This window comes from Lissotriton vulgaris, chromosome 2_1, assembly GCF_964263255.1.
Source record: "Lissotriton vulgaris chromosome 2_1, aLisVul1.2, whole genome shotgun sequence".
Classification (NCBI taxonomy): Eukaryota; Metazoa; Chordata; class Amphibia; order Caudata; family Salamandridae; genus Lissotriton; species Lissotriton vulgaris.
In genome coordinates, this window is record NC_141687.1 from 1,292,478,722 (window position 1) to 1,292,502,700 (window position 23,979).

The following is a 23,979-nucleotide window of genomic DNA, read 5'->3' on the forward strand; positions in this document are numbered from 1 at the left end:
ATTCCTCTTTGGATGAAACATGTTGACCCTTGGTTTCTATTCACAGACAGTTATTTGTTGAAAACTGTAATTAAACTGTTTTTAAGCCTGAGCTTTGAGAGATACCAATTAAAGTGTTTTTCTCTCACTGTTCAATTTTTACTCACTTTTTTCACTACTTTGCACTGCACTCATCACCCCGACACGAACCAATTGCTCCCATCCATAGGATCTATCATAGCGTGTTTTATCGCTACAATCCAAACATCATAAAAACATCCATGATCTACCCTGTCCTTCCGAAAGGGTTGCAACCCTCAGTGACAACAGCAAATTACTAGGAGGAGACCCAGATGATGAAGCATGCCACCAATGGTGAGTGATGGGAATCCGTCCTTTTTAAAGATAATTCCTTGTAGCCTGTTAAGAGGTGTATAGGTTGCGGTTTCTTTAGATCCTATGTGGCTCACACACACAGACATTTAGTGCGTTTGTATGAATAGACCCGTGGATATTGTGGTTTGTATATAGAGACAGGATCTAGCCACAATTCCTTACCTTTGAATTCTCACCAGGCGCCAGACTGGATCCGGAAAGTATTTTCAGCAGTACCTCTGGGTGTGGGTAGAGGGAGTCATGCAACTTCGTAGTGATGTCGGCCACGAGATGTAGAGTTGACTGAGTCCATATATGCCCCTTCCCAAATTGCTGCCGTCAGTCTCTTCAGTGATGCATTCTGTGTCAAAAACGCAGAGCCAATTACATAAACAGGCTAAGGAAACAGTGTGCCAATAAAGAGATATCTCTGTATCTCTCTCTGTCAATACAGACGCATCTGCAAGAAGGAGTATCCCAATATCAATCCGGGGAAATATCTCATTATCAAGCTGGATATGAAAGAGAGAAATAAATCAGTTCACAGAGCGGGCGGATTGACAAGGAATCTGCTGCTAGATATGGTCTCTACCAGATAAGGCATTACTGAAGGTAAGTAACTTGTTCTTCTGATACAGACATCTAGCCGCAGATTCCTTACTTCTGAATTAGTACCCACGTTTCTACTCCTATCAACTTCATTTCTCAATGTAGGTTCGGTGAATGTGAGGGGTTTGAAATATATAAAAGCTGCCCGTATTAGACGTTGAGTACCTTGAGGAACTTTGCTTTCTCTGAACAGTTGTATACATATTGAACACCGTGTGCAATGAGGGCTTCCCATATATTTGTGGTTGATTGTTAATGTGAACTAGGCTACCCATGAAGTGTATGGTATAGGGTCAATTTTGCACATAACACATTCTTGCTACAATTAAGGGAATTGTATCCATGATGACATTAATGATGCTTCATATTATTTTGAGCTATTTTGTACTTATTTCAGGCCTCTTAAGCCATATTAGTTTGTAGGATAATGCGTAGAAAAGAAGCTTGGATTATGTCATCAATTATGTCAATTGAGATGTCCTCAGGGAAGTTATAAACTATGTCATAGGGCATGTCATGAGTGACGTAATATATGACCTTGCCTTGCCAAAAAATACCCTGGGTGCAGACCGGGGAGCTGGCGGAGCTATGGGGGCCATGGGCTCCCTTCCACTAGCCCCGACGAGTGACCAGCCGTAGGGTCCCGAAGGTGAACACCAGGGCACCCCACTTACTAAAAAAAAAAAAGAGTTAAGCCGCTCCTGCAGGAGCGGTTGGATCTGGGGCTCTCCCTGCAATCCTTAATGAGAATATTGGAATGGGATGCCATAGGTTAATAAAACCAAATGGCTGGTCCTGTGTGACCTAAAACATTGCAGGGGGTTGTGGGGCTCCCACAGACCTCTACAAAAAAAAATTGGTTTCCAGGTGGGACGGGCACACCCAGAGTTGTTTAAAAAAATGTTATCAAAAAGAGAGTAAATGAGTGACCGCAGCCGCTTATTTATTATTCACTGATTCTTCAAAGAGCGCCCCATAATGCCCTGCGAAGGCTATTTACATATATATTTTTTGATGATGTTCCAAGAAGAGGCATTGGCACCACAATTTTTTTTTTAATGTTGGGCATGGGAGGAGGGTTACAGGGAGTTTTGCGGTCTCCTGGATCATTGAAACCATAACCTGAGGAGAACTTACCATTTGTTTAAAGCTTCCTAAACTGTAGCTTTTCCTCTATAGCGGAGAGCACAGTGCCCTTCAGCGTAACCCTATTAATTAGAAGTATGGTCATCTATGAAAACATACCGGTGCTTTAGAGTCGCAGGTAAGTAACATATTTTTTTTTTAATTATTCCCCTTACATGATGATTGCGGGTTGATGTCTAGGGATAGTTTTTATATGTTTCGATCTTTGAATTTTACACTTTCTGAAAGGACACTGCTGCATCTGTTTGATCACCAGAATCTCTAAATTGCCTGTATGCAATACTGTTCTTAAACAATCTCCTCTGCAGTCCGTTCCATTCAAATTTCTCTTTTAATATATAATTTTGAAAATGTTCTTATCTAAAGAATGCCAGAAGACAGTGAGCAGTGTGAAAGTCTCATTCCAATGCACAGTGTTTCTCAGGAGAATGGAACCAGTGGCTGATGATAGGATGTGGGTAGGTTACTTGTTTATCATTTCTCATTTTCAATTATGCTTGTGAAAAAATATGTTCTTAATTATTTGTGAACAATAACATGTTTAAATATTTCTGTTAACATATTCTTTATGTGGTAATGAATAGTCTAATTTTATTTACTGTAATTGCTTATTGAAATCCACTTTCTCTAGCCTTGCCTCTGATAGACACAGACACATTTACTGGTTTCAGTTCTCCACTCAATAGATGACCTACATCCAAGAATGACTTCAAAACATACAACTAGAACAAAAAGCTTTTTAGCTGATTGCCGCTCAGTTCATTTTGTGAGTGACCATTAATCACTTTTAAAGACTGTGTCCTGCTTACTTTTCCATGCACTTATACACATGCGCTAATCACATTTTATGGACAGTACCGGAAATGTTAAAGCTGCATAAAATATATTAAGCCGGGCATTTTTGTCAGTGGTATTCAAATGTAAATTCCTGTGTGAATCCACAATTGTTTGTGAATCCACAACCTCCTATTAGGGCAAAAGAAGTGAGAAAACTGCATACAGTAATGTATTTGAGCCGGCTTAAAATAACTGTCCCGCAAAATTCTCAGGCGTTTCATGAATTAGGTCAATCTGATGGATGCCGGAAGCCAATCAGAATGACTCCAACCATGCAGCATTATTACAATTAGTTGAAATTGCCAATGTCTTTGAACCAATCTGCCACCGGAATCTATCTCAGCAGCATAAATGACCCCAGAAAGCATTTGTGGTGCAATGAGGTCTGGGCAACCCAAGCAGTCTCCCAGTTTCGTTATGCAAGTGAATTAAAACAATTGGTGGACTTCATATGATTAGTCTTTACCTCGAGTTACACGATGAGCAACACCTATAAGTGTGGGTTGCTCAGAATGCTCTCTATACTCTAGCGAGACTCAGTAGAGTCACTTGAAATTTAGAGTGTGGTCACGTGAGGTGACCTAAAGCCTACCTTGAAATTTGGGAAGGGTTGGCCCTGAAAAGTAACTGAGCATCTGCCTCAGCAGCCTGTGCCCTACATCACACCCTCATTAGGTGTCACTGAGTTTCAACACCAAAAATATTTTGAACCCCAAAAATAGTCCAAGGAAGACATTTAAGATCCCTTGACACTGTCATTCCTGAACACATCAGGTAGTTAGGACTCAAGACGCAAACATGTATATAGACCTGAAAGAGGACCACAGAAGGATGTCTTTAAGCCCACAGACTCAGACCATTTGGCCAGTCCCTCATCACAACGTTTACCAACTTCTAGTAAGACTGGGACCAAATGGCAAATAACATTTGAGGAGTATATTTCAACCGAGTTATGCTAATATCACATTCCTAAACATACAGTGACACCCCCCCCCCCTCCCGAGCCAGACCGACCTGCTCCTGCCCCTTTATGTTCTTGCACCACAGGACACAGTACTGTATTCATCATGTTAAGAGGAGGACGAGGGACAACCATGTGAAGACTTTGTCCCATGTTCCGAAGCAGCATGGAACAAATTATGAATGCAATCAGATAATAAGGAACATTTAAAGTATCAGTTCCAAAAAACTGCAGACTATGCTGCTGTAGTTCAATAGGCAGCTTGACAGCATGGAATTGCTATGCCTGTAGAACAAGCATAGGATTTCCTCATTTAAATGCTATCCAACTATAATATGAGAGAACAGTATTTTCCCCATCTTCAAACACTTAAATTGTTGAAAGTCCTGTAAAGACATGGTGCAGAACACCTAGGTCCTGATTACAAGTTGGACTGATTTAGGTGAAGACCTAGCAGGTGTCCAGAATTAATGATTTTGGTCGGTGTCTCTGCATCTAATTTCACCTGTTAAAAGTTAATCCTCACGCTATGGAGAATGGTAAGGTAGATTTTTTCCCAGGTCCATTTCAGCATGCTATTCCCTTTTCTGTAAGTTCCTCTGAGGTGGAAAATGGGACCAGTGGAGGCTTCTGGAAGGGGTTTGGGAGAGTGGCAGGTGACAACGTTGACTGGGAGCCAGCAGGGGGAAGTGTTACTTGCTCCATTGTGCTATAGGTGGGAGACGGGGGCAGCTGAATTGCTCTTGTCTTGGATTCGGATGGCCCTGATACAAATATAAAACAACATCTCAGGATCCTCTCTAAATTCAAGATCCTATCTGTCCTGATTCTTTGATTGTTCACAGAGCTCAAAAGCAAGACATTAATCTGAAAGAGTTAGTTAGTTGTAGATTCCTTACCTAAGAATTTCCCCCAGGCATCAGTCTGAAGCCAGAGAATTTTTTTTAGCAGTACCCCTGCACGTCAGTAGGTGGCGTTGGTCGACTCCCCATCCATCGTCTGCGTCGTGGTCGCCGGGATGACGTCACAGTGCTTACTTAGATGCCGCCCCTGCGGGCTGATGTCGGTTCTTCCTTTTTCCGCACCAGTCTAGCGCAGATGCGGATAGAGCTACCCCTTATTTGTTTTTTGGCTAGCTTTTTTGTGATTTTTGTCGGCATCTTTTCGAGTCTTCGATTCCTTGTGCGCAAGAGATGTCCCAACGACGGACTGGTTGCAAGCCTTGCAGCTCATGCCACAAAATAATGTTGATGGTGGACCCGCACCTCGTGTGCTTGTGGTGTCTGGAGTGTGACCACGACCAGAGTCATGCTTGACTGCCAGGCCAAGCACCTGAAGACTTTGCAGGAACAGTCCCGAAAGTTGTTGGAGGCCCGGCGTTCAGCTCTGTGTGATTCCCGGCCTTGCTCGAGAGGAAGGTCTTGAGACCATTCGCAGAGCCTCTACTCCTCGTCGCACTCTAAGTCGTCGAGGTCTTCAGTTCAAACAAAAGAAGAAGGCGAAAAAGCACAAGCGCTCTTCACCTTCTCCCTGTCGGTCAGCTAACACGATGTGAGACTCGAAGCATTGTCGCTCGAAGACTCCGTCTCTGGTGCCTGTTCGAGGGACGACTCCGAGCCTTCCACCCTTTCCAGGGTCCAGAGAGTCCCCTGGCTAACTTTGAAAATTTTATGAGGCATTACACCTTGTTTTTTGGGCAGCCCGACTTGTTCAGGCACCGCGGAGCAGGTCCGTGGTCCTGGGCCTTTGATGCCCGCCGCTCTGGCCCCGCGGATCCAGGCCTGGATTTGGATCGACCCCAGTCGATCTTACTCGACCTTCTCCAATGACAACGCTACCGGCATCGACCGTGCCCCGGAAGCCAACCCCATCCCGGAGCCAGACCGATGTCGGTACTGACGCTGGAGGGTACTTTTGTTCCCTTGTTCATCCCTAGTGCTCCTTACCGACCAGAGGGTGGTGATGAGGACTGGGCGGGGTTGCTTGACCCTTTAACTGACCAGCTAGAAGAACCGTACTGGCGAGAGGACCTGGGTGATGCCAGTGGTCTGGACTTCTCTCCAGATACTGGTTTGCTTTCTCCCCCACCGTGGCTACGGAGGAGGGAGCGTCCTATGCTGTGGTGGTGAGAAGGGCTGTCAAGGTCTTGGGCCTTGAGCTCCCTTCATTGTCAGTCCGGACTAACTTCCTGACAGAGGTGCTTCAGCCTGCGGCTTCCTCTTCTAAACCCCTATTGCCATTCAATAGGGGTTTACTAGTGCCCAGGAGTGTCCTCCTGGGCACTTGGTCCAAGCCCCGCACAGTGGCTCTTGTGGAGAGGACAATTGCCCACCGCCCTGCCTGGGGTGACCCAGCACCCTTCCCCTGTGAGCTTGGTGGTCCAAGCCACTTCTTCTAAAGGCGCATTCCCTTCTGTCCCTCCAGATAGGGAATCCAAGAAGTTGGACCATCTTGGGAAGCGTTATGTTCTCTTCCTCCAGCTTGGCACTGTGGTCTGTGGTCTTGGGCCACTTCTCCCATACCATCTGGGATACGGTCGCGCAGGTGCTGCCTCAGTGCCCAAAGAAGGCCCGGGCCGTTCTCTCCCAGGCATTGGCGGATGGGAGAGACACAGCCAAATTCGACATTCGATGTGTACTGGATGCCGCCGCCTCACTGGGCACTGATTGCCACGTCTGTAGCCCTTAAGCGCTATGCCTGGTTGAGGACATCTTGCATTTCGGGGGATTTCCAATCAAGCTTGATTGACATGCGGTTTGATGGTCGTCATCTTTTTGGCGACAAGGCTGACTCGGCACTGGAGTGCTTTAAACATTCTAGAGCTACAGCCAGTCTAGCCTCCAGTTCACAAAAGCTGGCCAGCCTCTGCATGGCAGTGGACGTGGGACCCAGCAACCTCACGGGTCTGGGAGCCAGCTGGCATGCCATTCAACCCTCCCTCCCCCGCCGCAGCCTCCAAACCTTCCTAGTCCGACGTTTCAGGCCCATCAACGGTCAGTTGGAGGCAGGATTTGCCATCACCTCCTCCACTGGCAATCCATCACGTCGTACAGGTGGGTTATGCAAATTATCCGAAGGGGCTACTCCCTCCCCTTCGAGACTACACCTCCATCCATACCACCATCTTTCGACCGCATATTGAAGGATCATTTTGCACTTCTCCACCATGAAGTCTCAGCTCTCTTATCCAAGAGAGCTATAGCGAGGGTCCCTGCACAAGAGGGAGGTCTTGGTTGAATTTGAATTTAAAATGTATAGGGCACATGAATCACCCCATAAGGGTATCTCCGCGTTAAAGACTCCATGGCACTCCGTCAGACAGATCGGAAGAGCAGAGTTTTCAATTGTCTTCTGAAAGTCAGAAAGTCAGGGCACTGTCGCAAGCAAATGGGGAGTCTGTTCCAAAGCCGAGGGCCAGGATGGGAAAAGGCCTTGCCTCCTTGTCGTGATTTTCTAATACGTGGAACCTTTATTAGGGCTTTATCTCCAGATCGAAGCGATCTTCTGGGCACATAGTTTAGAAATTTATCGTTCAGGTAGCTAGGACCTAGTTTGCAGACAGCTTTAAAGGCCATACAACAGATTTTGAAATGGATCCTCTTACGTATGGGCAGCCAATGTAGCTTCTCAAACAAAGGGAGAGAGGCTGTCCTACATGGAGCATCTGCTACGAGGCGAGCAGCCAAATTCTGAACTACCTGATACCTATTAATGTCCTTGTCAGTAGCTGAAATTAAGAGCGCGTTACAATAGTCCAGGCGACTAAGAATTAGCGCCTGTATTAAGGTTTTTCTAGCAGACAAGGGAAGGGAAGGGAAGGGAAGGAAAGGAAATACTCTTCTAAACATACTGAAAGCATGAAAGCAGGCTCCGATGGTCATGCAGACGTGATCTCTCAAAGTGAGTTTTTGGTCTAAGCGAACTCCCTTGTCCAATTCTAGACCTCAGGGCCCTGAACGGCTTCTTCAGGAGACTGGATGGTGGCGTTGGACTTCAGGGACGCTTATTTCCATATTCCCGTCTTGCCAGTCCACAGATGCTATCTACGGATTACGGTGGGCCACAAGCATTTTGAGTTCACCGTCTCACCTTTGGCCTTACCAGGTCCCCTCGGGTGTTCACAAAGGTGATGGTGGTGGTCGCAGCTCATCTGCGCAGATCAGGGGTTTCAGTCTTTCCCTATCTCGACGACTGGCTGTTGAAGGCGGGCTCATCCTAGGCTGTCATCTCCCACATCCAGACTACAGCAGACCTCCTGCACTCACTGGGGCTCACTATAAACATGCTGAAGTCCCACATGACTCCCTCTCAGATGCTCCCTTTCATCAGAGCTGTCTGGACACAGTGCCTTTTCGGGCCTATCCTCCCGAGCAGCGAGTACGGGATATTCGGGCTATGATACCAATGTTTCAGCCTCTATCCCGGATTTCGGTAAGAATGACTCAGAGGCTGCTGGGCCTCATGGCCTCCTGCATCTTGCTAGTGGATCATGCCAGATGGCATATGCCAGCTCTGCAGTGGAACCTGAAAGTTCCAGTGGGCGCAGCATATGGGGAATCTTTCAGACTACGTTCAGATCTCAGAGGGAACTGCTCAACAACTGCAGTGGTGGTTAACGAACAAAGATTGGGTCAGCAGCAGATCCGTCTCCCTTCTACAACTAGATCTAATAGGTGGTGACAGATGTGTCACTTCTGGAATGGGGCGGGCATCTGGGAGAGGGGGGAATTAGAGGCATCTTGTCTCTGGCGGAGTCCGGGCTACATCTCACCTTGTGGAGCTCTGGATGATCCGACTGGCACTGAAGGCATTCCTTCCCTCTCTCAAACAGAAAGTGGTGCAGGTGTTCACAGACGACACCTCTGCCATGTGGTACTGCAATTAACCGGGCAGGGTGGGGTTGTGGGTCCTTTATCAGGAGGCTTTTCGCTTCTGGACATGGCTGGAACATCAGGGCATGACCCTGGTGGATCAACAACTGGCGGGTTCTCTGAATGCCAGGGTGGACAAACTCAGCCATCAGTGCATGGTCGATCACGAATGGTGTCTTCATTTGGAGGTGGTGCATCATCTCTTTCAGCGGTGGGGAGAGCCTTGGTTAGATCTGTTCACCACCGATTAGAATGCGCAATGTCAGCAGTTTTGCGTGTTTGTGTTTCCAAGGTGGCACTCGCTCGGCGACGCTTTTCGTCGTAAGTGGAACTGCGGCCTCCTTATACCTTTCCGCCTGTACCACTTGTGCCTGAGTACTCGAGAAGATCAAGCACAACGGGCCCAAGTTATTTATGTGGCTCTGGACTGGGCATGAACAGTCTGGTACCCCGAGCTTGTGAGCATGGCCATCAATCCTCCGATCCGACTGCCCCTTAAGAAGGACGTCTGTCGCAGAAGCAGGGGACGGTTCTCCAACCGAACCTGTCCAGACTCCACCTCCTTGAGTGGAGATTGAACGGTGACAGTTGACAGCTTTCGACCTTCCTCTCAAAGTCTGTAATGTCAGCTTTGCAGCCAGGCGTCCCACCACTAAATCGAAGTCCTCCTGTAGATGGAACAAGTTTGTGGCATGGTGCACAGCAAAGGCTGTGGATCCCCTTTCTGCCCCTTTTGAGGACCCTTTGTATATACTTACTTTGTCCCAACAGGGCTCTGCTCTGGGCACCCTCAAAGGTGCAGCTATCTCTGCTTTTCTTTGACTGCCAGATCAGCCATCCTTGTTCGAGTCTCCTATTGTTACTAGATTCTTTATGGAACAAATCTTTTTATTGATTTAGTCGGAGGGTGCTGTTACACCTGAACTAAAGGACAATGCAATGTAAATATGTATCTGATTACTGCGTGCAGTCCAACATTCGGTAGGCTGGCGATGCTCAAAGTGAGGCATATCAGGCAGGGAGAACATAACCATCAAACAGTGCAGGTTAGAGCTTGCTGTCCCACCATAATAAACAAACAGTAGATAAGAAAAACCAACCCTCCCTCCCGCCCCGTAATAAAAAAAAAGGGAAAGAGAGGGGAACCGTACCAAGTACACTAAAAGATGTACGACGTCTCGCAGAGCCCATTGTACTCCACCCAAACGTTACTACTCCCTCATGTAGGGGTTGCTAAGTCCGAAGAAAGGGGTATGAGTCGTAGCACTTGGAAGAGTTTGGGGCAGGTGACCTCACGTAGGTCCTTCAATAGCAGTGTTATAAAGGGAGCCCAGCGCTCAGCATATTTCTTGCTCTTGTGATCTTGACTCATTGTTAGTCGCTCCATGTCTAGGATCATCCAAAGCCTATGTAACCAGGCTGTGTGGTCCGGCACCGTAGCAGTACCCCAGTGGATTAGGATCGCCGGACGCCCTGCAAGTAATGCTAATGCCATCTGCCTGCCTCTAAGTGACCGTAGAGGAAAGGTGATTGGATTTGACAGCCCTAGCAAAGTGTAGGCCAGGAACGGGGGGATCTCAGTGTCGAATGCAGCATCAATGTCGTTAAATACCTGTCCCAATACCTCTCTAGCCTCGGGCAGTGCCATAGAAGGTGTGAAAGGGAGCTCTTCAGGCCACAGCCCCGCCAGCATTCCTCCGTGTAATTCTTGTCCCATTTGTGTATCCTCGCCGGCTTGAGATACCATGAGATACCAGTAGGATGCCACTTTGAATGCAGATTCAGTTGCCGCAGTGTTGTATGCTGTGTGGTGAGCCCCATAGTGAATGTTGTCCCACTCCTTGTCTATAAGACCGGACCCAATTCTGCTTCCTATCTGGCCTGTCCGCCGGAGCGCTTCCCAGTCGCGCATGGGTCAAGGAAAGCATAGAGTTCTGAAATGAGGTGCTTGTCGTCTGTTTTGTTCGCTATCCATTTTTCGAAGGGGGTTATCTTACAAGAGATGTGGGAGGAGGGCCGGGTAAGTAGCCCAATGTCGGAGCTGAAGGTAGAAGAACTTGTCTGTCCCTGGTAGGGTGAGGTCAGGACATACCGGCTCAAAGGGGATAATGCCCTCAAGATCAAACAGGTGGCCTAAACGCATACACCCAGCCTCCCTCCAGCGTTGGGCAATGGCAGTCTTACATCCCGGGGGGAAATCCAGGTTGTCCACCAACAGCATCATTGGGGAGGGAAAGGTCGTCAGGCCGGCCCCTCGACAGTGCCACCACATCCCAAACTTTCATTGTTGCTACCGTGACTGGAGATTGATAAATTCCCCAAGAACGGGAGCGGCAGGAGAGCCAAATTTCACTCCAGACATTCACCCCAGCTACGGCCTGATCCATGAAGGTCCAGTGCTTCTCAGAAAGTGGGTGATTCCACTCCAGCATGTAGCATAGGTGCGCAGCCTGGAGGTATCTGAGGACCATCGGCAGCTTTACCCCTCCATCGCTTTTGGGACGCGACAATTGTGCCACAGATAGGTGTGCTTTCTTATTACCCCAGATGAATGTGTTCAGAGCGAGCTGAATGTTGCGCAGGGATTTAGGCGGCGGTGTCAGCGGGAGTGTCTGGAAGAGGTAGAGTATACTTGGCAAAATTGTCATTTTGACCGCCGGATTGCGCCCGAACCAGGATAAATTATGTTTAGTCCACCCATCCAGTACCTTCCGCGTCTGGGTCACCAGTGACGAGTAGTTTAGTTCTTGTATGCCTGGGATCGAGGTGGTCTGAAGGATGCCTAAATAGGGCGCAGGGTCATTAGACCAATGCAAAGGGAGGGACTGCCTAAGGGCCTCTGCTTGAGCTTGCGGTAGGGATAAATAAAGGACCTGGGATTAGCCATGGTTGACCATGAAGCTCGAGAGCCATCCAAATGATTCAAGTTTTTCTACTAGTGCGGGGAGCGAGGTGAGGGGCTTAGCGAGGGAGAGGATGACATGATTCGCGTAAAGGTTTATCATATGGCTATCTCCTCCAAACTGGATGCCATGGATGTTAGGGTGATTGCACATTTTCTTTGTAAGGGGTTCCATATAAAGTGCAAATAAAAGAGGCAAGATTAGGCACCCTTGCCTCGTGCCCCGGGCTATCTCAAAAGAAGATGAGGACATTCAATTAACTCTAACAAATGCCCGGGGGCGCAGTAGACTCACTGCACCCATTGCATGAAATGGGTGCCAAGCCCGAAACCACGAAGAGCTATGTCTAGCATAAATGTAATAACAACGAAAAAGAGATGTCCGGTCAAGAACATGTGTGCTGTACTGAGAACTAAAGACAAAATTGGGTTTGTATAACAACCACACGAAATAACACCAGGCTGAGAATTCCCATCAGACCACCCTTGTGGCGGAATATCATCATGTGGGGTACAGATCGTAAATCCACACCTCGCCCAACCCATCAGTTGATGGCGCAGAGATGGACTTCAGAGGTAGAATCTCTAGCCACAGTGTGATTCAGGTGATGTTGATGGTGTGCAGTGCTGTGACAATGTGAGTGAATAATAAAATTGGCTACTAGGACAAAAATAGAGTTTAATAGGTATTGTACTAGTGTCAAAATTAACATGACGCCAAATAGTCTGAAAGTATGACTATGTTGTGGCCCTAAGCAGTGAGGTCAACATGTTTCAGCCGTATCGAACAAACTGTCCGGCTTTCTTCAGGACCCAGATTAAATAGCTACTGCAAAAAGTGTAAGTGAAACACAAATTGTAAGAAATAAAGATAATGTGCAATATAAATTCAATTTCTCCTACCAGGAACTTGGATCCCCAATGTAAACTGGTGGGATTGAGTTATTTATCCTTTCCTAAAAGGAAGGAAAACAATGCACAAGGTCTACAATAAAGTTGTATACAAACATCTCAAAATGAAAAAAGACAGCACAGACAACACATAAGTAACGAAGAAATGTTTCTTCGTTAGTCAGAAGTCTATAATTCTTCCGAGTATAATATATCTTTATTCAGATAATAGTTTCTCTGATCTCGTACTCATCTAGCATTGTGTGAGAAATAACCTCACCTCACCCGGCAACCGCTCGGGAAAATGAGGCCCGCTCTGTTGTATAGAAAAGGAAAATAAGGCCATAGTCAATATTAAATTTGCTATGTCCAGCTAAACTCGCTCTGTCTTTTCTATGTTAAAAAACCCAGTTGGGGCAAAAACACTCCCTGCATGCATGGCTTAGACTTAGCTTATGGCATGAGATGATCGATTTCATTAACAATTAGAGATTCACTCATGGACAAAATCTTTTAAGTAAAAGATGCTCTTGAGATAAAAATTAAAAAAGTGCTGAGCATCCTGAGTTTCAATTATTAGAAATTGAGGCAAAGATTGTCCAAGGCGTAGTCTATGTAAGAAGACACCAACGTGCCCCTTCGGAAACAAACGCCAGCGACCTACCTAACCGTCGGTACCCCTCTCCTGCGTCCGAGAGGAAGTGGAGGTACCGGAAACTACATTAGTGCGCTTTTATAGCGTGATTGATTGGATAATGACCCAATTCGAGCAGTCAATTGTTAATTATTGACGGCTACCGTCTCGTAGGAAGAACGGGCCGCTATCCTGCTAACGCATGCCCGTTGCCAAATCTCACGGCGCATGCGCGATAGAGTGGCGGCTCTGACTTGCGCTGTTCAATTGCGCATGCCCAAGCGTACAGTGGAATGTGTACGCATTGCGCGGTAGTCACCATGCCATTACGCGGTAGTCACCATGCCATAGTTCAGAACAGAAAAATATGTAAACCATGTTATATGTAGATAATACGAAGGTATATGGGTCATGAAGCCCCCGTTTTCTGTTGCATATTACCGGAAGATCACAGAGCACAGCAAGGCGATAGTTGTAAACGTCATCGCTTTATGTTTATTTTCTGATGAATATCGTAAGTATAAACAATGATTATGAATAAAGGGGTCAAGCCAAGCATGACCTACACAGTGGTTTATCATTGTGTTGGGTTTGCAAACGAAAATGGACCGATATTTATGTCCTATTCATATATTAGTAGTGTAATGTACAGGCGTCTATATTGAAGGAATGTGACTATAATGATAACCAAGGAATGTCATCGTTCAATCCCTTGCTATCACTTCTAAGCTTGAAAATCCATTTTTGTTCCTTGACAAATAGGAATCTGGATACATCGCTGATATGAGGTGGGATAAAAGGATGTTCAAGAATCACCCACTTCATGTCTTCTGCTGTGTGTTTAAAGGTTAGAAAGTGATTGGTCAGTCGTGTAGATTGCTTTAGGCATCGGATAGTACTTTTATGTTCACCAATCCTTAGTTTGATCTTACGGTGGTGTATCCGATATACCTAAGTGAGCAAGGACAAGTGATCATATATATAATTCTTTCCGAATTACAGTTTGTATGTTTTTTGAGAAGCCATGTTTTTCCTGTTCCTAAATCTACCCTGTCTGTCTTGTATGTTTGTGGGCAGGCACTACAAGAGCCACAGGGGTAGTGGCCCTGGATTGGTGGCAAATCCCAAAGTGTAGTGGTCCTGTTTGTGATTGGTACTCTTGGTCTTGTATGGACCAGACTGTCTCGTAAGCTAGTTGCTCTTTTGAAGGAAAATAGGGGAAGTGGAACATTGGTGTCTGCTATGTTCAAAATGCCCCAATGTCTCCGAACTGTTGGGTTGTTGCTCACGGCAAAATTCGACAGTAAACTTCAGATGTTGATTTTGGTTGTTAAGCCATACATCTATGGGGAGTATTTTTGCCCCTAGCCTCGCCAACCTATATGTTCATCAATTTGAACAGGATCATGTTCTCAACCATAGCAAGCCGTATCTCCATCAAGTGGTGCTATGGAAGAGATACATTGACGATATCCTGGTGGTCTGGCGAGGCTCTCCCTTGGAGATTCAATCATTCCACACATGGCTTAACAACCAAAATCAACATCTGAAGTTTACTGTCGAATTTAGCCGTGAGCAACTCCCCTTCCTGGACATCTTAATCTTCCCAGGAGAAGGTAGATTACAATGTGAACTGTATACCAAACCTATGGCAAGAAACTCTTTACCAGTCTTCAACAGCCACCACCCACGAGCACTACGTGAGAATCTCCCTGTGGGCCAATTTCTCCGACTCAGACGTAATTGCTCATCGATGGGACTGTTTGAGAAACATGCTACAAATCTCTCACGACAATATCCGAAACATCTCGTCAGGAAAGCATGAAAACTCGCATCCAATAATAATCGGGAAGCGCTGTTGGACAGACGGCCTGAAAAACCACCGATGGATAGACTTACTTTTGTAAGTACATTTAGCGTGCTCTCCAACAAGATTCAAAAAACAGTTTGGAGACATTGGGGCATTTTGAACATAGCAGACACCAATGTTCCACTTCCCCTATTTTCCTTGAAAAGAGCAACTAGCTTACGAGACAGTCTGGTCCATACAAGACCAAGAGTACCAATCACAAACAGGACCACCACACTTTGGGATTTGCCACCAATCCAGGGCCACTACCCCTGTGGCTCTTGTAGTGTCTGCCCAAAAACATACAAGACAGACAGGGTAGATTTAGGAACAGGAAAAACATGGCTTCTCAAAAAGCATACAAACTGTAATTCGGAAAGAGTTATATACATGATCACTTGTCCTTGCTCACTTAGGTTTATCGGATACACCACCCGTAAGATCAAACTAAGGATTGGTGAACATAAAAGTACTATCCGATGCCAAAAGCAATCGACACGACTGACCAATCACTTTCTATCCTTTAAACACACAGCAGAAGACATGAGGTGGGTGATTCTTGAACATCCTTTTATCCCACCTCATATCAGCGAAGTATCCAGATTCCTATTTGTCAAGGAACAAAAAGGGATTTTCAAGCTTAGAAGTGATAGCAAGGGATTGAACGATGACATTCCTTGGTTATCATTATAGTCACATTCCTTCAATATGGACGCCTGTACATTACACTACTAATATATGAATAGGACATAAATATCAGTCCATTTTCGTTTGCAAACCCAACACAATGATAAATCATTGTGTAGGTCATGCTTGGCTTGACCCCTTTATTCATAATCATTGTTTATACTTACGATATTCATCAGAAAATAAACATAAAGCGATGACGTTTACAACTATCGCCTTGCTGTGCTCTGTGATCTTCCGGTAATATGCAACAGAAAACGGGGGCTTCATGACCCATATACCCTCGTATTATCTACATATACCATGGTTTACATATTTTTAATTTGCAGTAGAAAGAGCTCAAGAAACCTTTCTGTTCTGAACTATGGCATGGTGACTACCGCGTAATGGCATGGTGACTACCGCGCAATGCGTACACATTCCACTGTACGCTTGCGCATGCGCCATTGAACAGCGCCGGGAGATTTGGCAACGGCGCATGCGTTAGCAGGATAGCGCCCGTTCTTCCTACGAGACGGTAGCCGTCAATAATTAACAATTGACTGCTCGAATCGGGTCATTATCCAATCAATCATGCTATAAAAGCGCACTAACGTAGTTTCCGGTACCTCCACTTCCTCTCGGACGCAGGAGAGGGGTACCGACGGTTAGGTAGGTGCTGGCGTTTGTTTCCGAAGGGGCATGTTGGTGTCTTCTTACATAGACTACGCCTTGGACAATCCTTGCGTCAATTTGTAATAATTAAAACTCAGGATGCTCAGCACTTTTTAAATTTATCTCAAGAGCATCTTTTACTTAAAAGATTTTGTCCATGAGTGAATCTCTAATTGTTAATGAAATCGATCATCTCATGCCATAAGCTGTATCTAAGCCATGCATGCAGGGAGTGTCTTTTTGCAACAACTGGGTTTTTTAACATAGAAAAGACAGAGCGAGTTTAGCTGGACATAGCAAATTTAATATTGACTATGGCCTTATTTTCCTTTTCTATACAACAGAGCGGGCCTCATTTTCCCGAGCGGTTGCCGGGTGAGGTCAGGTTATTTCCCACACAACGCTGGGTGAGTACGAGATCAGAGAAACTATTATCTGAATAAAAATATATTATACTCGGAAGGATTATAGACTTCTGACTAACGAAGAAACATTTCTTCGTTACTTATGTGTTGTCTGTGCTGTCTTTTTTCATTTTGAGATGTTTGTATACAACTTTATTGTAGACCTTGTGCATTGTTTTCCCTCCTTTTAGGAAAGGATAAATAACTCAATCCCACCAGTTTACATTGGGGATCCAAGTTCCTGGTAGGAGAAATTGAATTTATATTGCACATTATCTCTATTTCTTACACTTTGTGTTTCACTTACACTTTTTGCAGTAGCTATTTAATCTGGGTCCTGAAGAAAGCCGGACAGTTTGTTCGATACGGCTGAAACATGTTGACCTCACTGCTTAGGGCCACAACATAGTCATACTTTCAGACTATTTGGCGTCATTTTAATTTTGACACTAGTACAATACCTATTAAACTCTATTTTTGTCCTAGTAGCCAATTTTATTATTCACTCACATTGTCACAGCACTGCACACCATCACCGGAATCACACTGTGGCTAGAGATTCTACCTCTGAAATACATCTCTGCACCATCAACTGATGGGTTGGGGGAGGTGTGGATTTACTATCTGTACCCCACATGATGATATTCCGCCATAAGGGTGGTCTGATGGGAATTCTCAGCCCGGTGTTATTTCGTGTGGTTGTTATACAAACCCCATTTTGTCTTTAGTTCTCAGTACAGCACACATGTTCTTGACCGGACATCTCTTTTTCGTTGTTATTACATTTGAACTTGGGTGTTGAGATGTCGGGGTCGTTAAACTGAACCCCTTTAGACCCTCCTTATCTTCTTCTTTCAAACTATGTCTAGCATACTCTATTGAATGTTTTTTCGGCATTCACCGCAAAGAGTATTACTGCTTTTTGGGAGCGGTGGACACTATCGATCAGGTGGAGGAGTCGCTTGGTGTTGTCACTGCCTTGGCATGTGGGGATGAATCCCGCTTGGTCCGGATCTATTAGACCTGCCATCAGCGGGTTCAACCGGGCTGCGAGTATTCCTGTACAAAGCTTCGCGTCAACATTGAGCAGTGAAATCGGGCGGTAGGAGCTGTATTGCCCTGGGTCTTTATTAGGCTTGAGAATTACAGAAATCGCCGCCTCCTACATAGAATCCATCAGAGCCCCACTTTCTACGAAGGAATTATTTAGGCGGTTTAGAAAGGTTGATACTTCATGACAAAATATTTTATAAAACAGGGCAGGGAAGCAGTCAGGCCCGGTGATTTGTCAAGCTTTAACAGGAAGATGGCTGAAATCTCCTCTTCCAACCTGATGAGGTCCTCCAGCTGTTCTACCTGCGCAGTAGGGAGGCGAGTGAAGTTGCTGGGCTCTAGGTATTCCCGTGAATCAGGGGGCTCGTGTGACTCCGCGCTGTACAGTTATTGGTAGAAGCTGCAGAATTCTTCTACAGTCTGGGAAACCAGGTGGACTTCCTCGCCAGTAGACAATGTCAGAGAGGAGATCTTCCCCGCTACTGTCCTGGCATGCAGTTTCCGTGCTAGCATCTTCCCACACTTGTCACTACCCAGGTAGAATCTGTGTCAGAGGCGCAGCAGTGCAAACTCCGGCTTATCCAGGTTCCGGCGTTTAAGAAGCAGCCACTTCTTTTCCAGGTACCGCCACACCCTCTGAGCCCCCGTGCATTTATGTATCGCCTCTAGTTCTGCTACTTCCTTCTCAAGGTCTGTGCGGACTACCCAACGTCTCTGATTATCAGCAGAAGAGATGGCAAGAAATTCTCTGCGGATCACCCCCTTGAGGGCTTCCCAAACGGTAGCCAAGGATGTCTCTCCAGTATCATTATGTTGGAGATAGTCTAAAAGCTTGGTGCGCACGCCTTCTACAATGTGTTGGAAATGTAAGAGGCCCACGCGCAGCCGGCATCGGGTAGGTATACGCTATACCCCTTCAGGACTCAGGGACTCAGGTGCGTGATCTGATAGAGAACCTGAAGCTATTGTGGTGTCGCTGACCCTAGGGAGGAGCGCATGAGAGACCCAGAACATATCTAAGCGTGCATAGGATTTATGTGCTGCAGAAAAGTATGTGTAATCACAGAGGTCTGCATGTTGGAGGGGCCATATATCATGAAGGCCATTATCGGCCAACCATTGTTTGCCTTCTGGAGAGAGGGCTCCAACCTGAGAGTATCGTTGACCCGAGCGGTCCCAGTCACTATCCATGACTAAATTTAAAGTTGCCACCTATCACTAAAGCAGCATCTGGGGAGGACAGACCCTCTGATATATGGCGGCGGAGGAAAGCCTCCTGGTGAGCATTGGGTGCATAAATGTTGATTAGTGTGAAAATAGGAGACCCCCATTGAATCCTAAGTGCTAGGACCCTACCTTTGAGCTCATACAAAGTAGACAGTACCTTACCCTCAAATTTAGCCCCAAGCAGGATAGGTACCCCATTCTTCTTCGTTGAATCAGAGGACCTATACTGACGGGGGAAGTGCCAGATGGGTATATGGGAAGTATCTTTGGCAAGCAGATGGGTCTCTTGGAGGAGACAGATGTCTCCGTCCGACTGTTCCAGTAGGGAGAGAAACGCTGCACGTTTCGTAGGGTGGTTGAGGCCCCTCACATTGAGGCTTACGATCTTTAGGTGTCTAGTCATAGCGGGTAGGAGTTAGCCTGGGAGGACCCGTCGTGAAGGAAGGATGCGAGGTGCGGTATGTGGGTCAGAGGGAGCGCGGGCCTGCGAACGGAGGGTGGGAGTGCAAAGTCTGGTACTAGGAACCCCTACAGAAAAGGCAACCGATACATAAAAGAAAACAACCCGCAGAAACTCAACCCCAAGAAGTAACAATAGACAAAAGTTTGTCTGGAAGGCATAGCCTAAAGGGAACATGGCCCTGAGGAAACCGTAGAGCAGGATACCTGGAGAACCAAGAGTCACAGAGAAGCAGTCCGTTAGATCAGGAAAGGTGGTCATCCCATGTGCCCCTCCGGCTGCGCTCTGACATCCATCCCCTACGGTCTATGCTGGAATGTTCAAGGGGAACACAAGCGTTCTTGGAACTGGGGGAGAGATGAGAGCACAGCCTCGCGTTCCTTTGCCACCTCCTAAGTATATGGCTCCAAAGAGGTCGATGTCTTCCTGACAGTCTGCCAACGAGGGGATTGTCGTGGAACCCGGACTTTGGGGTCGTCTCCCCTTGTCGAATCTTCAGCGTTGTCTAACCCCAACAGGTCCAGCGCCTCCCGCAGTGAGAAATTTTGTTGTAGCTTCCCCTTGTGTTTAAAGATTATGCAGAACGGGTGGCCCCATGAATACGGGACTCCATTGTCACGCAGATTGGAGGTGACCACACAAAATTCTCTCTGCTTGGCCAGAGTGGAGGCTGCAAGGTCCTGAAAGAGAGCTGGAGAGTGCCCTTGGAACTGTAACGGCTGGACTGCTCGGGCTTTGCGTAGGATCTGCTCTTTGAGCTGAAAGTCGTGCAAGCACTCGAGGATATCAGGCGGGGGTGCTTTCTCTCCTCTGGGCAGCCCACACGATGAACTCGGTCCATCTGGATTTTTTGCTGACTGCAGTCTCCCGGGACGTGTCAAAAGAGAGCCAAGATGTGAGATCGCAAAGTATCTCCTTCCGCTTTCTAGGGCATTGCACGAATGTGAATATTATTCCTCCTGGAGAGGGTTTCTAGATCTTCTGCATGGGCCTGTAGATCTAAGTTTTGATCCTGCAGCCTCAGCACTTCCTGCTGCAGTTGGTGAAGATTTTCCTCCCAAGTTAGCTCATTTTCTTCAAGGACGGCCACCCTCTCGCTCACTTCATCTACATCCCGCCGGACTTCTTTGAGATCTGCCGTGAGTTGTCCTTTTAGGTCGAAAATGTCCTCTTTATTGGCGGCGAACAGCTCCATCATAAAGGCTTTAGTGGCCGGGTCATTTGCGCCCTCTAACGATTTGGAATGACCCAGCGCTTGGGGGCCCGCCTGTGCTGTGTAGGAGCTGCCAGATTGTTTCAGCAGAAGGTCCTTTTAGGGTATTCTCCCATCTCGCTTCCGCTGCCGCCACTTCTTCTCGATGAGGCCAATGTGAAAGCCAGGGAAGGGCCGTAGGACTGTAGCTCTGTAAGCGTAGTGTGCTTGGAACCACCCCTGCTCTGAGGCCGAGGTAGTAGCTCTCCTATAGATGCCAAGAGGCTGACGCTCTGTCTCACTGATACTGGATGATGCAGGGGGGTATCACTCAAGCTAGCCTCCCAGCGTCAACCCTGCCCAGTACTGTTCAAGCTAGCCTCTGGGCCACCGATTTCTTCGCTCCCACCTTGCAAAGCGGCACATGAAGAAGCCTATGGTGGTCCCGGTCTTCAGCCCATCGGGGAAGTGGGCACAGGTATCGTTGGGGGCCACTCGTGTAGAGGTGCACAGGATTCACATTGGTCTTCCCCCGGTAAGAATATATGCCCACTCATGAGGCACTCAGGGAGCGGTCGCGTACCTGCTATGTTCGGCCCTCGACGGTCAGGCTGTGATGGGTGCGCCAGGTGATCACCACTCCGTTGGGCGCTATTGCTGTCGCATGGTTGGTCCAGGCTGTGGTCCAGCCAGAGCGTCTAGAGCAGCTTTCTGCGGCAGCTGGAGAAGATGTGGGGTGCCAGTCCTGCAGTGTGAGCAGGTGTCGCTCCGCCGTCAGCAATCCGGGTTAGCAGCGGAGGCCTGGAGGAAGAGAGCAGTGCGTCAGGCCCCCAGAGCCACCGCCGTGTTGTCCAGCAGGCATCAGGCAGAATCACACTGGACTGTAAGCGGCCAGCCGGCCTCTCTCATCAAGTGTCTAGCTGGTGGGCACGGCAGCCTGCAGTTCGCAGCGTCAGTGGTCTCGAGTCCTAGCGCCAGGCTGAGTGGTTAAACAACCAGAGATCCCGCCTGGGTGTTGTGGATGGGGATCCCAGATCACAAGCTCGATGTCATCTAGCTCATAGACCCATTTGCAATATGGCGGATGCACAGCAGGCCCGTTCCTAGGAGGTGCAGCGTTCGTAGCTTGTGTGAGGTTACAGCCCTAACTCCGGGCACAGCAGGAGGACCGGTTGTGTGCGCACCAGGATCCTACATTCTGAGCCCCAAAGCGCTAATCAAGGCCGGCGGCAATAAGGAGGCGCCTCCACGGCAGGCCGGCAATCAAAATGACGGGTGCTCTACATACCTCGCTCCGGGCCGCTACCGTGCCCTTGCGGCATGCCGGCTGCCGAGCCCTAGGTAATCCGCGGTCGGGTCTCTGGGCTGTTTTTGAGTCTGGAGTGAGCCCCGCGGCGTGTTGGTGCTGTGCAGCTACAGAGCTCTCGTCGACCCCGTCAGGAGCGCAGCTGCGTCCACCGCCTCCTCTTCCACAGGTTTGACTCTCCTCTGGCGATCACCCTGTCAGGAGCACCAAAGCAGCTGATCAACACCTCCTCAGTTGCACCGGAGGGTGCACAAGCAGTTTACAGCTCGTGTTCTGCCAGAAAGAGACCAGGGGATGGGGCAATCACAATACTAAGAAACGGCAGAGCCAGAGGGACAGAGTTGCACATCCTACCAAGCCGCCATCTTGGCTATGCCCCCTACTAGATTCTTTAAGGGCATTACTCATCTGTTTCCTTCATCTCCATTCATAATTCCACAGTGGGTCTTGAATCTTCTTCTCACATTCCTTATGTGTGCTTCCTTCGAGCCTCTTCATAACTGTCCTCTCAGGCTCTTCACTCTCAAAACTGCCTTCCATGTGGCCATCACCTCTGCTTGCAGGGTGAGTGAGCTTCAAGCACTGTCTTCCAAGCCCCCTTCTTCTCTGTGCATCCGGACAAAGTGGTGCTTAGGCGTTCGTATCTTCCTAAAGTGGTTACGCCATTTCATATAGGGTAGCCTATCACTTTGCATACCTTTTTCCAACCTCTGCACTCTTCCAAATAGGAGGAGAGACTCCACCGTCTGGACCCTAAACGTGAGCTGTAATTCTATCTTGACCACACGAAAGATTTCCGGGTGGATGATCAACTCTTCATTGGATATGTAGGTGCCAAGACAGGCCAGGCTGTTCAACTACTTACCATCTCTTGATGGGTTGTCCTTTGTATAAAGATCTGCTATACCTTACCTAAGAAGGATCTCTCAGTGGAGTTGCATGCTCATTCCACTAGGGCTACGGTAGCAACCACTGCATTGGCACGTGGAGTCCCACTCCTTTATATCTGCAGGCGGCAACGCCAGCATTTTTGCACAAGTTTACCAGACAATAGTCCCGGGACAGCCAAGTCCGGAGGGGCGGCTATTTCGCCTCTTAGGAACTCCAGAACCTTCTTGTCTGAACTTGGTTCTCAGACCCTCCTCCTGGGATGGTTTTGTTGGCGATCTATTCTAAGGTAAGGAATCTACAACGAACGGTCTCTTTCAGATGAATAAGTTACTTACCTTCAGTAACGGAGTATCTGTAAGAGACCTATGTCAGTTGTAGATTCCTTATCGCCCCACCCATCCTCCCCGCTCTGCGAACTGATTTCTAGGGATAGGGTCTTCCATACAGGGCCCTAGTTGTGGCGCACCAGTAGTCAGTGTCTTGCATGGATGGCTCTGTGCTTCTGGCATGGAAAGTCAGCACGCAGGGGTGGCGTCTAAGTAGGCACCACAACGTCATCCCGGCAACCTTGACGCCGAGGACGGACGCAGTGTCGACCGTCGATACCTACCCACACGCAGGGGTACTGCAAAAGAAAATCTCCGGATCCAGACTGACGCCTGGGGGAAATTCTAAGGTAAGGAATCTACAATTAACATATGTCTCTTACAGATACATCATTACCATAGGTAAGTAACTTGTTCATTAGGGTGCCATTAATGGATACCTCCAGACAAAAGAAGCAAATGTCTTGACGTAGCAATGGACAGAGCAACCTTGTGGTGAATAGTAAGATCCCAGGAATTAAAGTAGTGTGACCTTTTTAAATGGGAGGAAATGAAAGATTCCCCTCCAACACCATCTTGAAGGGTGAATAAAGTCTTGCCGAAGGAAAAAAATATTTCCAACCCAGGCATACAATTATCTCTAGCTGCTGCATGTATTGTGTGATGCCAAATAAATGCCTTTATTTAACAACAAGGGGTGGTGATGGACAGAGTTTCTGAATTAA

The 23,979-nt window shown here is 47.4% G+C and overlaps 1 protein-coding gene across 4 annotated transcripts in view; it reads left to right on the forward strand.

Moving 5' to 3' along the window:
• The window catches only part of SLC35F5 (solute carrier family 35 member F5), a 681,969-nt gene that overhangs the window by 646,422 nt on the left and 11,568 nt on the right, over positions 1 to 23,979 (forward strand). For all 4 annotated transcript variants that reach the window (XR_015308472.1, XM_086957058.1, XM_086957057.1 and 1 more), the window contains one exon: positions 2,476 to 2,567. Coding sequence is in view for 3 of the 4 variants with exons in the window: in XM_086957058.1 (XP_086813184.1) it covers positions 2,476 to 2,554 (79 nt within the window). In the remaining variant the exon portion in view is untranslated. The remainder of the gene's footprint in view (positions 1 to 2,475; positions 2,568 to 23,979) is intronic.